Source organism: Trichosurus vulpecula, chromosome 4 (genome assembly GCF_011100635.1).
Source record: "Trichosurus vulpecula isolate mTriVul1 chromosome 4, mTriVul1.pri, whole genome shotgun sequence".
NCBI classification, from domain to species: Eukaryota; Metazoa; Chordata; class Mammalia; order Diprotodontia; family Phalangeridae; genus Trichosurus; species Trichosurus vulpecula.
In genome coordinates this window covers 14,124,850-14,138,990 of record NC_050576.1, presented here as the reverse complement: position 1 = coordinate 14,138,990, position 14,141 = coordinate 14,124,850, and the positions used below count along the sequence as shown (strand labels likewise).

General features: G+C 45.7%; 1 protein-coding gene across 1 annotated transcript in view; it reads left to right on the top strand.

Annotated features, from left to right (window-relative positions):
- The first annotated feature begins 1,040 nt into the window (after nucleotides 1-1,040).
- DNAJC6 (DnaJ heat shock protein family (Hsp40) member C6) overlaps nucleotides 1,041-14,141 on the top strand; it is a 121,026-nt gene continuing 107,925 nt past the window's right edge. The window contains exon 1 of the mRNA XM_036757517.1: nucleotides 1,041-1,621. Coding sequence (XP_036613412.1) covers nucleotides 1,366-1,621 — 256 coding nt within the window. The 5' untranslated portion in view covers nucleotides 1,041-1,365. The remainder of the gene's footprint in view (nucleotides 1,622-14,141) is intronic.

Here is a 14,141-nt window from a genome sequence, read left to right as displayed (position 1 = left end):
ATCCAGGCAATGGGTTGGTGGAGGGAAGGAAGGGATTCCTCTACCAGCAACCCAGCAATTGTACATCCTTTACTTTGCTGTCGAATTAATCTGATCACCAAGTAGCAGAGGCCTGTTGTTAAGTTATAATGTATCATTGGGATAGAAATCTCCTCGTGCTGTGATGAGGCACTCTGATGCTAAGGAGATGACAAATTCCCTCTGAAATCAGAGGAACTGGGTCCAAATCCCACCTCAGTCTCAGTGCCTATGTGACTACGGGTAAGTGGCAAGCTCCCTGGGCCTCAGTTCCCTCATCTGTAAATTGGGGAGACTTCACTGGGTGACTTCTGAAGTCTCTTCCAGGTCTAGCCCTATGAACCTATGATCTTTTTTCTTCCTAAGGATGAATGTTCCGCAGTTTTCCTTCCAATGTATAAATTAGTCTATTTTTCCAGAAAAAAAGGCATAACCTAAGTAGGGTCACCATCCAGCTTAATCTTCCCCTCTTGAAACACCATGCAATTGTAGGCAAAGTTACATGAATTGGTAGTGTCAGGATTTGCTAAGAAAACATCCGAGAGCCTCCACTCTCCAGTTTGTCTGTGTGGTTTAAGGAAAGAGCTAAGTCCTCAAGCACACCGAATGTACCTGCTTACAGTACCCGCACGCCCTCCTCTATTCCTTTCATTCCGCCCCCTTGGCCTAGCTCCTCTCCTCCCACTCACATACCCCCTCCCAGAGCCGCCCTTCCCCATAGCCTCCTTCGCGGCCGGTGTAGCGCCTGAAGAGGCAGCAGCAGCCTAACCGCTGACACCTACGGGATTGCTTCCGGGCACTCCGGAGCTGGGGGGCAGCTGGCCCGGGGCCAAAAGCCTGGAAGGGCCGGACTGCTCAGCTCGAGCCTGGGCTCGGTAGGCGGGCGGTGGTTCTAGCAGCAGCAGCAGCAGCAGTAGCAGCAGCAGCAGCAGCGGTGGCGGCCACAGCAGCCAACAAGAGCTCTCGCTCCCTCCCTTCTGTCCTCCCTCCTTCTCTCCCTGGCCCGCCCACCAGGCGTCCCGTGCGCTCCAGCTCAGGCGGTTCCATTGCCCGGGGATCCGCGCTCAGCCCAGGGCGGAGGCTTGGCGTAGCCCTAGAGCAAACCGTCTCCTTGGGCGTGGGGAGGAGCCGCACGCCCCTGCACGCGCCCGAGGGTGCTCCGAGCCTCTTCTTCCTCTTCTTTCTCCTTCTTTGCTCCCCAACCTCTTCCCCCTCCCCCAGGGAGGTCATGCACCTGTGATTTTCTTCCCCCGCCCCCTGAAATTCCCCCTCCTTCTTTCCCTTCATCCTCTCCCTTCCTCTCCTTTCTTCGTATATTTATTTATCCGCTCCCCACTCGCCCTGCCCATGAGCCTTCTCGGGAGCTACCGGAAAAAGACCAACAATGATGGGTACGAATCTTTGCAGCTGGTGGACAGCAGCGGTGACTCGGGCGCTGGCAGCGGCGGGAGCAGCAGCGGCGGCGGTGGCAGTGGCAGCGGCGGCAGCAGCGGCGGCAGCGTCAGGCTAGGAGTGACCCCGGTAGCGGCGGTAGCAGCAGCGGCGGCAGCTAAAAGTCCCGCGCGGCGCCCACCGACAGGCGTCAGCACCATGGACAGCTCAGGTGCTGGGCCCGCGGGGTAGTTGGGCAGGGAGAGGAGTTGAGTCCGGGGGAGGATGGAACACGCGGCCCTGCGGGGCATCGCCTTACCGACCCACCCGGGAGGCCCAGCCCTGCTCTTGTCTCTGCCCCAGCTCTGGCCCGCACTGGGATGGCACCTGGGGAGATCTAATACCAGGTCACCCCCGTCTCCAATTTCCCCAGTTCAGGGAGCGAGGAAACGTTAGATGTGGCCAGGGGCCCTGCAGCCTGGAAATTGCGCCTCTTAATCTCCGGGCTGGTGAATACACCAGCTGGGAGGGGGAAGGGGAGGGCGGGCCGGCTGGGAGGGTGGCAGAAGGGCGGGGAGCAGCCGCTGCCTTAACTCTATCTGGCCAGTAGATGAGAAGAGGGGAAAGCGTAAGTATCTTGCTTGTTTTTGTAGTCTTTCTGCTGTTATCAAAGCTAACGTTTTTCTTTGCAATCACATAGAGTGATGTGCCATATTAACTCCCTGCCCACTCTCTGTAATAACCTTTACTAAGCACCTCAGAGATGGATGCATCATTACAAAGAGCTTTTTAGTGTTTGCAAAACGACATTTACTTCACCATTCTTGTGCTTGGCCTTTTTATATCAGGATTCCTTTACCTTGCATACATTTTTTTAGACCTTTGAATGCAGAAGAGATTGAAAGGCCTGGGGATTTTATATCTAGCTTTTCAATTAAGCACCTTGAAAAGCGCTGGTAGGAAGCTGTATCTTTCTAGCTAAAGCTGTGTCCTTAGCTAAATGTAAGTTTAATTTAGCCCTGATGAGTGGTGAAGCTCTTTGGCTAGGGGGTAATTGTTTAACTTTGCAAGACACGGAGGTTGGAAGTTTGTTTTTACAAGGGTAATTCATTCTAAGAGACCTTAGAGATCATATTAGTGTTGGGAGCTTTAATATAGGAAGCCAGAGCAGTCCTTTGGATAGATTACTGCTTGGGTCGTTTTGAAGTAGAGCTGAATTAAATTTGGGCATATTGCATGTGGAAGTAATTATTTGTTTTAACCAGTTGATAATCTCCCTGGGAACTCATTATTTCAGCCCATTACCTCATCCCCAGTCCTGTGTGTGTGTGTGTGTGTGTGTGTGTGTGTGTGTGTGTGTTTAAATATGCTTTGTTGTAACTGAATTTCACCTGTAAAGCTTTCCTTGAATAGAGGTAAGGTAACTGGCTGCCTTCCTGCAGCACCGCTTTTAAAAGGCAAAAATCACCCTTGAGGCCCTGGCTAGCTCGGGGGCTAGTTCTCGAAGCTTTAAGTGTGTAGATCATACTGTTCTGGATTAATCAGAGTTGAAAGTCCTTCACTGTCTTTTTGATGGTAGTCATGAGGATGCTCTGCTAGAGAAATAAGAGAAACTCGAAACCTGGCCTCTTTTAGATGTATCCGGAGCAGAGGTTCTTAACCTTCTTTGTGTTGTGGCCCCATTTGGTATCTGGTGAAGTCTATGGGCCCCTTCTTAGAGTAATGTTTTTAAATGCATAAAACAAAATACATAGGGATTACAAAGGAAACCAATTATGTTGAAATGCAACTATCAAAATACTTTTTTCCAAAAATAAAAAGTTCATGGACTCTGGGTTAAGAACCTCTAACCTAGGGGTTGGTAGCCATTGAAGGTTTTAGAAATCTGTGGCTACCTAAATGTCTGAAGGTGCTTGTTAGCAATAAATCGCACATCCTCCATGAGTTCAGAGAAAGAAGAAGGCATTGCTTTGACAAATTCATGTCCTACAGCAAACCATTTGAATTCAGGATGCTGTACTTACTGCCCGTTGTATTTCTGACATGGTTTGCTTCTTGGTTTTGGAGAGAGGACATGCTGCAGTATTATGCAGTTTATCATCTAATCAACAGTTCTATTTAAAAAAAAAAAACTACTTGGTGCCAGATACTGTGTTGTGAAGCTGGGGATACAAAGGCAAATGGGACATAGTTTCTGCCTTTGACCTGTGATAGAGTTCCAGCTCCGGCCCCTTACTAGTCCCTGACCTTTATTTGAATCCAAATTACTTCGCTGGGCCTCAGTTTCTTCATTTGTAAAAAGAGAGCATTGATTTCTAAGAACTCTGTGTAGCTCTAAATTGATGATCTTCTGAACAAGATTGTTGTTACTATTGCTTTTATTTGTATCCCCAAGGCATGACATAGTGCCTAGCACATGGCAAGCACATAACAAATGGTGTTGCCTTGCTTGGTCTATAAAATGTGTCCAGCAATGACTGCCCTGCCTACCTCACTGGGTTAGTGGGAGGCAAGTACTTTTTAAACTGTAAGGCATCATGTGAAAGTGAGCTCGAAACTGCTAACACAGGATGTGAATATCAGGGGCTACCAGTGTTTCTGACCTTGCTCCCTTAACTTTGTTTTCATTAATTTATAGAATAGATACTCTCTAAATAGCACTATGTCAAAGGGAAAGTATCTTGCATAGAGCACTGGCCTTAGAATCTGGTCCATCTGATTTTGACTCTTGCCTTAGAAACTTACTGGCTGTGTGACTTTGGGCTAGTTGCCTAACCTCTCTGACCCTTAGTAACCTCATCTGTAAAATGAGGATAATAATGCGCCTACCTCTGGGAGCTGTGGAGGATAAGAGACAAATATAGTGCTCTTCTACAAGTTTAGTGCCCTTCCCCCTAAGGTTATCTCAGTTTCTGAGGTTATCTTCCATCAACTCAGAAAGTATCTTATACATATCTATTTATCTCTCCATTAGAATATAAGATCCCTGAGGGCAAGGACAGTGTTAGCTTCTTCTCGGTGCCTAACTACAGTGAGTGCCCCATAACTACTTGCCAGTTGTTTGATTCCCAGATCAAGGTGGATTCTAAAAGCAGTGTTTTGCAAAGAAGGCATTTGCTGCTTTAACCAGCCCTCCTGTCCCATTGTTTTGTGTGTTGGTGGCCTGAGATGTGAATCAGATGATGACTCTTGTTAGGCAGAGGGTGCCTGGGAGCCAAATTAGCAAGATGAGCTTTAGTTGCTGAAATATTCTGTCTTTGGGTTTGGATTCTCGGTTCCTAAAACTCCTACTTAAGAGATCACTTTGGGGAGAAAAGCAATGCAGAAACTTTGAATTTTTGCAAAAAGTCTTTTGTAACAACACTTTTTGTGATAATTGAAGGGTGCTGAATCAGTGTAGTGAGGAGCAGATGGAAGAAAGAAATGTGAAAATTATCCTTGAAAAATACTGCCCTGAGTTAGGTTTTAACATAGTCAGCTTTGCAACTCCCCCCAGGTGCGACCTGTGTAACCTTTGAGAGAGTGTTTAGTCCAACACCCATACTGATTTGGGAAACTGAGGCCCAGAGAGATGGTGAGTTATCCACAGTCACAGAAGCAGTAAATAGAGGGGTTCAAATTTGAACTTGGAGCTTTTAGCCTGGTGGAAAGTGCCCTGAACTTGTCAAATCGCTTGAGATTAAGCCTCTCTGAAGGTACTTTTCAGCTGTTTGGTTATGGAACAGTCACTAACTTCTCTGGGCCTCCTGTAATTTGGTCTGAGAGAGTTGGCTTGGCTATTGAAAAGATTCGACTTGCTTAGTCACAGAGCTTGTGTTTGTGGCCATCCTTCTATCCAATCCTTGAAGCGGTTACGTTCTGAATGTAGCAGTAGTGACATTATGATCATAACAACAGCAATAAGCAGCTGCCATTGATTACCCAAGTAAGGTTTGCAAAGTAGTTTTCAGGCATTGCCTGTTTGGATCCTCACAGTAACCCTGTGAGTCACGTATTGGAAGGTAATCTTCCTCCCACTTTATAGGCGAGGAAAGTGAAGCTCAGGTGGGTAAGGATGGATCCCACAGCTGTTTGTTAGGTCTCAGAGGGAGTACTTGAAACCAGGTCTCAACTGACTCTTCAGCCCAGTGCTCTTTCTACTTGCAGTGAGGGTTGTTGTGAGATGCACATGATGAGGTATGGAAGGTTCTTTGGAAATTTGAAAACATGATATAAATCTCAGTTGCTCTGATGCCATGCTCCTGATCTAGGTTTGAATCACAGGATTTTAGAGCAAGGGATCATCGAGTCACAGAAGAGCAGAATTTGAGAGTTGAGTTGGCTCAGCAGCCGTCAAGTCTGACCCACACATGAAAGCAACCCCCATTACAGCATGTCTACCTAGTGGTCAGCAAAGCCCCGCACTTTACAAATGAGGACACTGATGCCAACTGCTAATTTTCCTTCTAGTTCTAACATCCTCTGACTGTTAAGTGACATAAGATAGCAACCTAACGATGGAACCTGCTCTAAAAAGCTGGCTTCCCCTGCTCCCAGTGGGGTATCGTTTCTACAACTCCTCCCTGACGGGTTCCTTGCCTTCCTGCTCTGAGAGTTTAGGTTTCACATTTTAAGGAGAAATAAAGCACAATTCTTCATTTCTTTTCATTATAATATAGCTAGTTTTTATATAGCACTTTAAGGATCAAAATCACTTATGTATACATTATAAATGTTAATATAAAAGCCATTTAAATGGGATATTTAATATAATAGAAATTATATACATATTTAAATATATTAAGTTAGGCAGCTAGGCAACAAAGTGGATAGAGCATTGGACCTGGAGTCAGGAAGACCTGAGTTCAAATCCAGCATACTTACTAGCTGTGTGACCCTGGACAAGTCACTTAACCTTTGTCTGCCTCAGTTTCCTAATCTGTAAAATGTGGATGAGTCATAGCACCTACTTCCCATGGTTATTGTGAGGATGGAATGAGATAATATTTGTAAAGTTCTTTGCAAGGCTGAAAGCACGGTATAAATGCTAGCTGTATGTATTTATATGTAAACATTAATATTTGCCAGTGTTTAATTATACGTGTATGTGTATATGCACATGTATAATTAAACACTCACAAATATTAATGTTTACATATAAATATATGTGTGTGTATTTTATATGTGTGTATGTACATACATATACACACATATGCATATGTTTCTATATAGAATCCCCATTTGATCCACACAACGCTCTTGTGAGGTGGATGAGACAGTTATTCCCATTTTATAGAGGAAGAAGCTAAGTCTGGGAAAGTTAAACTGACTTGCCGAGGGGTTATGTAGCTAGCAAATGCAGGCATTTGAAAGCAAACACTACCACATTTTGATCCAGATGCCTTGGAGCAGATTCTCGGAGTAAAATGACCTGGGTCGAACTGAAGAGTTTAGTCCTGGAGTAGCCCTTGGTCTCCGGCCCCCCTGGATAAAAGCTGATATTTCTACAGCAGGCCCTTCTCATCTGAGTTTCACAGCAGCCCTCCTCACTTTAGAAGTTTGATACGTATTTTTATGCTTATTTTACAAGAGTGGAAAGTGAGACTACCAGATGAGGTGACTTGAAATCACATAATAATAACATTTTCTCAGTGTGGGGCTCTCACAAAGTGCGCTCTCCCGGACTCTCAGCATTTTCCCTGCATTGCTTGGCTTCCTCCAAGTCTCAGCTAAAGTTTCACCTTCTGCAAGATGCCTTTCCCAGGCTCCAGGACCTCAGAGCCTTCCCTGAGACTACCTCCAATTTTTATTGTCTATATCTTATTCCTACTTAGTGGTTGCATGCTGTCTACTCCCTTAGACCGGAAGCTCCTTGAAAGTAGAGACTATTTTTTGCGTTGCTTTGAATTCCTGGTGCTTGGCACAGTATCTGGCACACAGCAGGTGCTTAGTAAATGCACTGATAAATGACTAATTGACCCATAAAGTGGAAAGTGTACTGGCTCAAGAATTAAAAGACCTGGGTTCAAGTTCCGGCTTATTCCCTATGAGACCTTAGGTGAGATATTTTATCTCTTTGGGCCTCAGTTTCTTCATCTGTAAAATGAAGGCTTTAGACTGGGTGGCCTCGAAGGTCCCTTCCAGAGCCCAGTATATGATTCTATGACCTCTCTGGCCCTCATTTTCTTCTTGAAAAATGAAAAGATCTGAAGTTAGGGCTTCTTAATGTGTGGTCCCTGAACTTGTTTTTTAAATCTTTTTCAATAGCTGTATTTCAATATAAGTGGTTTCCTTTGTAATCTTATATGTTTTATTTTATACCTTTAAAAACCATGATTCTGAGAAGAGGTCCATGGGCTTCACCAACCTGCCAAAGGAATCAGAGACACATGCAAGTTTAGAGGCCCAGGACTAAATGACCTCTGAGGTCCTCTTCTGCTCTAAATCTCGGATCCTGGGGCCCCATAAAACACACTATTCTATCATTTGAGCCTTATTACCATCCTGTGAGCATTTCCTACAGATATTTTTATTCCTACTTTATATATGTGGATAACTGGGAAGAAAAGTGCCTTGTGCAGGCTCACGCAGCCAGGACTGTGGGTCTCTAATATTTCTGGTACATGTTAGAACTTCATGAGAAGGAAAAGATACTTTTTAAGAATTAAGGAAATTATCACCAGAGACTTCATGGGTGTTTCTGCTGCTTGTTTGGGTTGGGGATGGGGAACCTTCTATTAAAAGGGTGGATGAGACCAATGATGGAAGGTATTTGTTTCAATGTAGAAAACCAACAACACTTATTTTAGCTACTGTGAAAACATACAAAAGTTTCATCCTAACTGATGTGCTCATTTCCAGCATCCATGATTCCATCAGTATGGAAGCCTTCTGTATTAGTACAGATTCAAACCCTGTTCACCTTGGTAGATGGATATGTGATTTTCTGGGCATCGAGCATGGGATATGTTTGTTCCCATGGCTGTATCTGAGCCTTCCCAACTTGATAGATCCTTCTTAGAGAATATGCTTCAAAGACTTTGACAGTGGGAACCCAGGGTCACCTGCACATTACCATGAGGCTTCAGAAGTTGACTGACAGCTTGGGGGAAAATAATGAAAATATAGAATTGAGCAGGATCAGGTCAAAGGCAACAAATCATATACAACATTGGAAAAGGTATGGAAGTACCATGAGTACAGTGAGAAAGATTTGGAGTTTAGGAGACCTGGGTTTGAGCCTCGGCTCTTCCACTTACTAGTTGAGTGACTTTGGACAAGTCACTTCACTTTTCTGGGCCTGTTTCCTCATCTGTAAAGTGGGGAGTTTGGACTAAGAAGACCTCCAAGGTCCCTTCCAAGGCATATGGTCCAATGGTCCTGCAAGTCCATAACCTTGAATGTCTATTCTAGCTTTAAATTTATGCTCTTAAGGGGATTCAGTTCTTGAAGTTATCTTTTTGCTGAAACTTAGCAAGTTTATAATATAAGGCCTTGTTCATTAAAAATTGTTAGGTAATATATCTCTCATGAGATAATAGGATTTGGTCCACTGAGGTCACAAGGATAATAAGGTGTGGGATTGGAGGAGGACCCTCCTGATTCCAGGCTGTTGCTCTCTTGGCTGCCCCTCCATAGGAAGATGCATGTACAACCATGGAAATTCACATAGAGCTGGGGTTTGGAAGAAATGAGGTTAGGCCTAAAATAACTCCGGCTGTAGGCAGCATGGGGCTTTGGGGTGGTGACTGTTAAAATCGGAGGATGTAGCCTATCACGTCAGGACTCTGTCTTTAGGCATTTCTTCTGTGTGACAAACAGTGAAAGGGTGGTGGACTTTTGGAGGACTCTTCCCATTGGACTGCTATTATTATGTTACAAGTATAGATATTTAGATATTAATAACACCAACTAAGATTTCTATGTGGTAGCACAGCATGAAGAGAGTTGGCCTTGGCGTCAAAAAGATCTGAGTTCCAGACTGGCCTCTCATATGTAGTGGCTGTACATGCCTGAGCAAATTCCTTGACCTCCTAGTGCATTATGCCAAGCCTCTTTGACACTAAGCTGAACAGATGGAGACAATTTTCTTACTGGAATTTCCCTGCATGAATGAAATCTCCTAGCTAGTCAAGCCCACTCCCGGCCCCTCCATGCCTCAATGTGTCATTTATGCAGTTTAAAGTTGGCAAAATATTTTGGACTTTACCTTCTTTTTGCCTCAAAATGACTTTGTGAGGTAGGGTCTATGGCATCTGAGGCTAGAAGAGAGCTTTGCCCATGGCCCCATACCTAGGAAGTGTTGAAGCAGGATATGAACAAAAGACACTTTGATCTTTCACCCAACCCTATCCACTATGGAACATTGCCTTTATGATAATCTGGCCAGGAAAAATGTAGGGACCAAGGGTGGGGCAGGGTGGGTTTTGGTGTGGGTCGGGGGAGCAGGTAGAAATTGTGAGGCCAAACATGCAATCAGCAACCATTTGGGGGGACCTATTATATTCCTACATTCCATGCTTTCTCTAACATGTAATGTTAGAGAAATCTCTAAGATGTGCTTCCTTTTGAGGGGTTTACAATCTAGTAGGAGTGATACGAGAGTCACACAAATATCAAACGAATTGGAATAGGACAAGAGCATGAGAAAGGGTCTAGGTCTAGAATCATAGATCTTTTGATGGGGGAGACCAGAGAAATCATTTAAGTCACGTAGGTCAGCTTTCTCATTCTGCAGATAAAGTGCTATGGGTGCAGAAGAGGGAGAGTTACTTATTTGCTGGGGGAGTCAAGGAGGGCTTCATCAAACAAAGGGGGCTGTACGTGCCTCTGGGATTTCCCGAAGGCAGAGATGGATTTGGGTGGGTAGAAGGGGAGGAGGACAAGTAGGAGGAGGGAACCTGTTAGTTCAGGTGCTGGACTTAATGGGACTTAGGGAATATAACAGTGTAGACTTGGAGATCGAAGGAGAAGGGGAAAGTGTGTGAAAGGAAGTAACTCCAGGTGTCTTCAGTTGGTGGTTGAATGAATGGAATGAGAGGCTGTGGGTTGCTCAGGAAAGAGCCCCAGATACCCCCAGAGTGAACATGCCCAGAGTGTCAGCATTCCTCATTGAATCCAGTCCTGGACCATGAAAGCCTGGTGTAGTCTCGGTTTCCTATCCATAGAATGGGGATAAAATCACTTTCATGATCTGCTTCGAAAGGAGGTTGTGACACCAGTCTTTTGTAAGCTGTAGGTGATCTGAGTATGAGCTACTTACTGTCACTGAGCAGTGAGGTACAAGCGGTGGTGCTGAGTTCTCATGTCATCCCCCATGGTCAGATCACCTGCAGAATATTATGTTCATTTCTGGATGCCTCAATTTAGAAGCTAGAGGCAGTGTATACTAGTGAGTAGAAAGAGCAGACCTGGGAATCAAAAGAGGGGGAGGGGAACAATGATTTATTAAGTACCTACTATGTGTCAGGTATGGTGCTAAGCACTTTACAAATGTTACCCAGGAGGACCTGGATTCGAGTCCTGTTTGTCTCTGACACTTACTAGCTGGGCCACCCTGGACAAATTATTTAGGCAACTTTCTACCAGTGTAAGATGCCAATGTTAAGTGTGGAGGGAACCCTTTACCAGGACCTCCCGACCCCAATGAAATCACAGATTTAGGCAAAACCAAACTACATAGTGGGCTTGAGAAAGTTCAAAAGAGATAATGTTAACCCCATACCCCAAGAAGATCAATGAAGGAAGGAGGGATGTTTAGTGTAGGACTTGGAAGAGCTAGGCTAGCTGTCTCCTGGACTGCTGGGTGGAGGAGGGATCCCATTAATTCTTCAGGCCCCAGGGGGAAGAACTGGGAACAATGGAAGGCTCTCACAGAGAAACGGGGTTTCCCAACAATCAGAGCTTTCTCCTCCAACTGAAATGGGTTACTTCTGGAGGTGAGGGCCTCTCTGAGAGGGGGTGGTGGACTATGGATTCTGATTCAGGCTTGGATCTGATTAGACCAGATCCTCAGGGCCTGCCCAGCTCTGAGATTCTGTAATAATAAATGATATAGTTACACATCAGATTGACTAGAACAGGAGTTCTTAACCTGGGTCTAACCTTAACCTTGGGGCAGCTAGGTGGATAGACTACTGGACCTGGAGTCAGGAAAACTTGTGTTCAAATTTGGCCTCAGACACTCAACAGCTGTATAACCCTGGACAAGTCACTTAACCCTGGTTGACTCAGTTTCCTCATCTGTAAAATTAGCTGGAGAAGGAAATGGCAAACTACTCTAATATATTTGCCAAGAAAACCTCAAACTGGGTCACATGACTGAAATGACTAAACAACAAAAACCCTAATCTTATTTTAATTTTTTATAACTGTATTTCTTTAGAATTGGTTTCCTTTGTAGTGCTATGTATTTTATTTTATGCATTTTAAAAAATTATTCTGAGAGGGGTCCATAGCCTTCATCAGACAGACACAAACCAAGTTAACCTCTGGATTAGGGTAACCTAGAAAACTACATGCCCCCCACCACTTTTTTGATATTGAAATTGTTAGCCTGGATCAGGTGATAATTTTCAGAGCACCATCCTGAATGCAGCTTCCCCCCCTCACCCCCCAGCCCAGTGTCAGTATGTGGGCCACTTCGGGACTGGCAGGAATGTCAGCAGGTGCCAGCTCCCATCCTTCTTTGAAGCCTGTGAGTCAGCATCATGTTAGGGAAGAGCAGCCCAGTGCCCTGGGAGGTGCATTTCCATGTACGTGTCTTCAAAGAGGCCTGCTGTGGCCGTCTAGGTGTTAGCCTCGGTGTCAGATTCCAATTTGGGTAATTGCATTTGGCCTACTTAAAATTTCACCTGCTGTTTCAATTAGACAAAATGGGCTGGCCAGGGCCTTTGAGTCAGAGGTGTGATCCTAGAGGCAGCTGAAGGTGAGGAGGAGGAGGTTGCTGCTGCTGCAGCTGTGGGTGGGAGGGGGGGTGGAGGGAGGGGAGGGCCCTTTTCCTATCCTTCCGCTTCCCCTTCCTCTTCTTCCCCTTCCTCTTCTTCCCCTTCCCCTTCTTCCCCCCTTCTTCCCCCCTTCTTCCCCCCTTCTTCCCCCCTTCTTCCCCCCTTCTTCCCCCCTTCTTCCCCCCTTCTTCCCCCCTTCTTCCCCTTCTTCCCCCCTTCTTCCCCTTCTTCCCCCCCTTCTTCCCCCCTTCTTCCCCCCTTCTTCTCCCCTTCTTCCCCTTCTTCCCCTTCTTCCCCTTCTTCCCCCCTTCTTCCCCCCCTGTCCCCCCTCTCCCCCCCCCCCCACCTCTCCCCCTCTCCCCCCCTCGCCCCTCTCCCCCGTCTCCCCCTTCTCCCCCTTCTCGCCCTTCTCCCCCCTCCCCCCCTCTCTCCCTTCTCCCCCTTCTCCCCCTTCTCCCTCTTTCTTCCCTTTCTTCCCCTTCTCCCCCTTCCCCCCCTTCCCCCTCTTCCCCTTCTCCTTCATCTATGTACACAGTTAGAACTGGGTTGTCATCATGTTGTGAGTTCATAGTTTAGCTCCTTTGCCTGGGCTCCAGCCTCCCTTCCTGGAGTAGAGACATGGGTGGTGAAATGAATAATCAGCTTTTTGCTTGTTCTGTTTGGCTGACAACACTGAGGACCTGAAGGAAGAGCTGTTATGTGGAAGGGAGGTACTGAGTGCTTCTCTTTGGCTTCTGAGGGCTGGGCTATGTGAATGGTGGGAAGATGCAGGAATCTGATTTCAGGACAATATAAACAACTTCAAAAAACAACCAGGAATTGATGGAAAATGGCACTGGCTGCCTATTATTCAACAATTTAGCAATCATGGGGCATTGCCTATGGGCAAGCTCTGAGCTGGGCAATGGGGATGCAGAGCCAGAAATGAAATAGCCCTTGTCCTCAGGGAGTTTCTAGTCTATCAAGTGCACACCAGAAGTAAATGCAACACCAAGGAGCAGGTGGTGGCCCATGAGCTAAGGACTGGAAGGGCCGGAGGTGAGGGAGAGATGCATTCTGGACACAGGGGATGAACACTGAGGAATGAGAGTGAGAACCATCCTAAGTTCAGCAATTCCTTGAGAACAGGCTCTCTCTCTCTCTCTCTCTCTCTCTCTCTCTCTCTCTCTCTCTCTCCCTCCCTCCCTCCCTCCCTCCCTCCCTCCCTCTCTCTCTCATGGCTTTCTCTAGTACATCACAAGGCAAAGGAGAAAGGGAAAGGGCACAGCTGGTGGGTCAATTTGATGGTAAAAGTGAGTGTGCAAAAGGGAATGAGATAAAATTGGTCTGGAAAGGTATGAATGTTGTAAATTCTTTGTTACTTGAGAGCAGAGCCAAGACTAGGGGTAGAAAAATAGCATCTGGCCAAAGGCCCATCTACCATGCCAAGGATGCTGGCGTGTGGGAAGTGTGTAACAAGGGACCTTTAAAAATATTAGTTTTCATAAATACATATATAGTTAATTCCATAAAATACGTATCTTCACGCCATGTTGCTATTTATTTTATATTATCATATGTTGTAGTGAAGGTGTAAAACTGCTAGGGGCTAGTAACTCAAGTTTTTCAAATGCAGGGTGAAGTTTCGTGTTTTAGAAAAAATTATTGATATCTTTTGTTTTAACATCATCTTCATTCCCAAATCTGTGCCTCTGAATGCTCCTAACCAGCTAGGTATTTCTTATAACAATGACTGGAAAAGAAAGGGGGGAAAAGTAGTTAACCAATACATCAACTGAGTCTGGCGGTATATACGACGTTCCACCCCCATAGTCCCCCACCTCATAT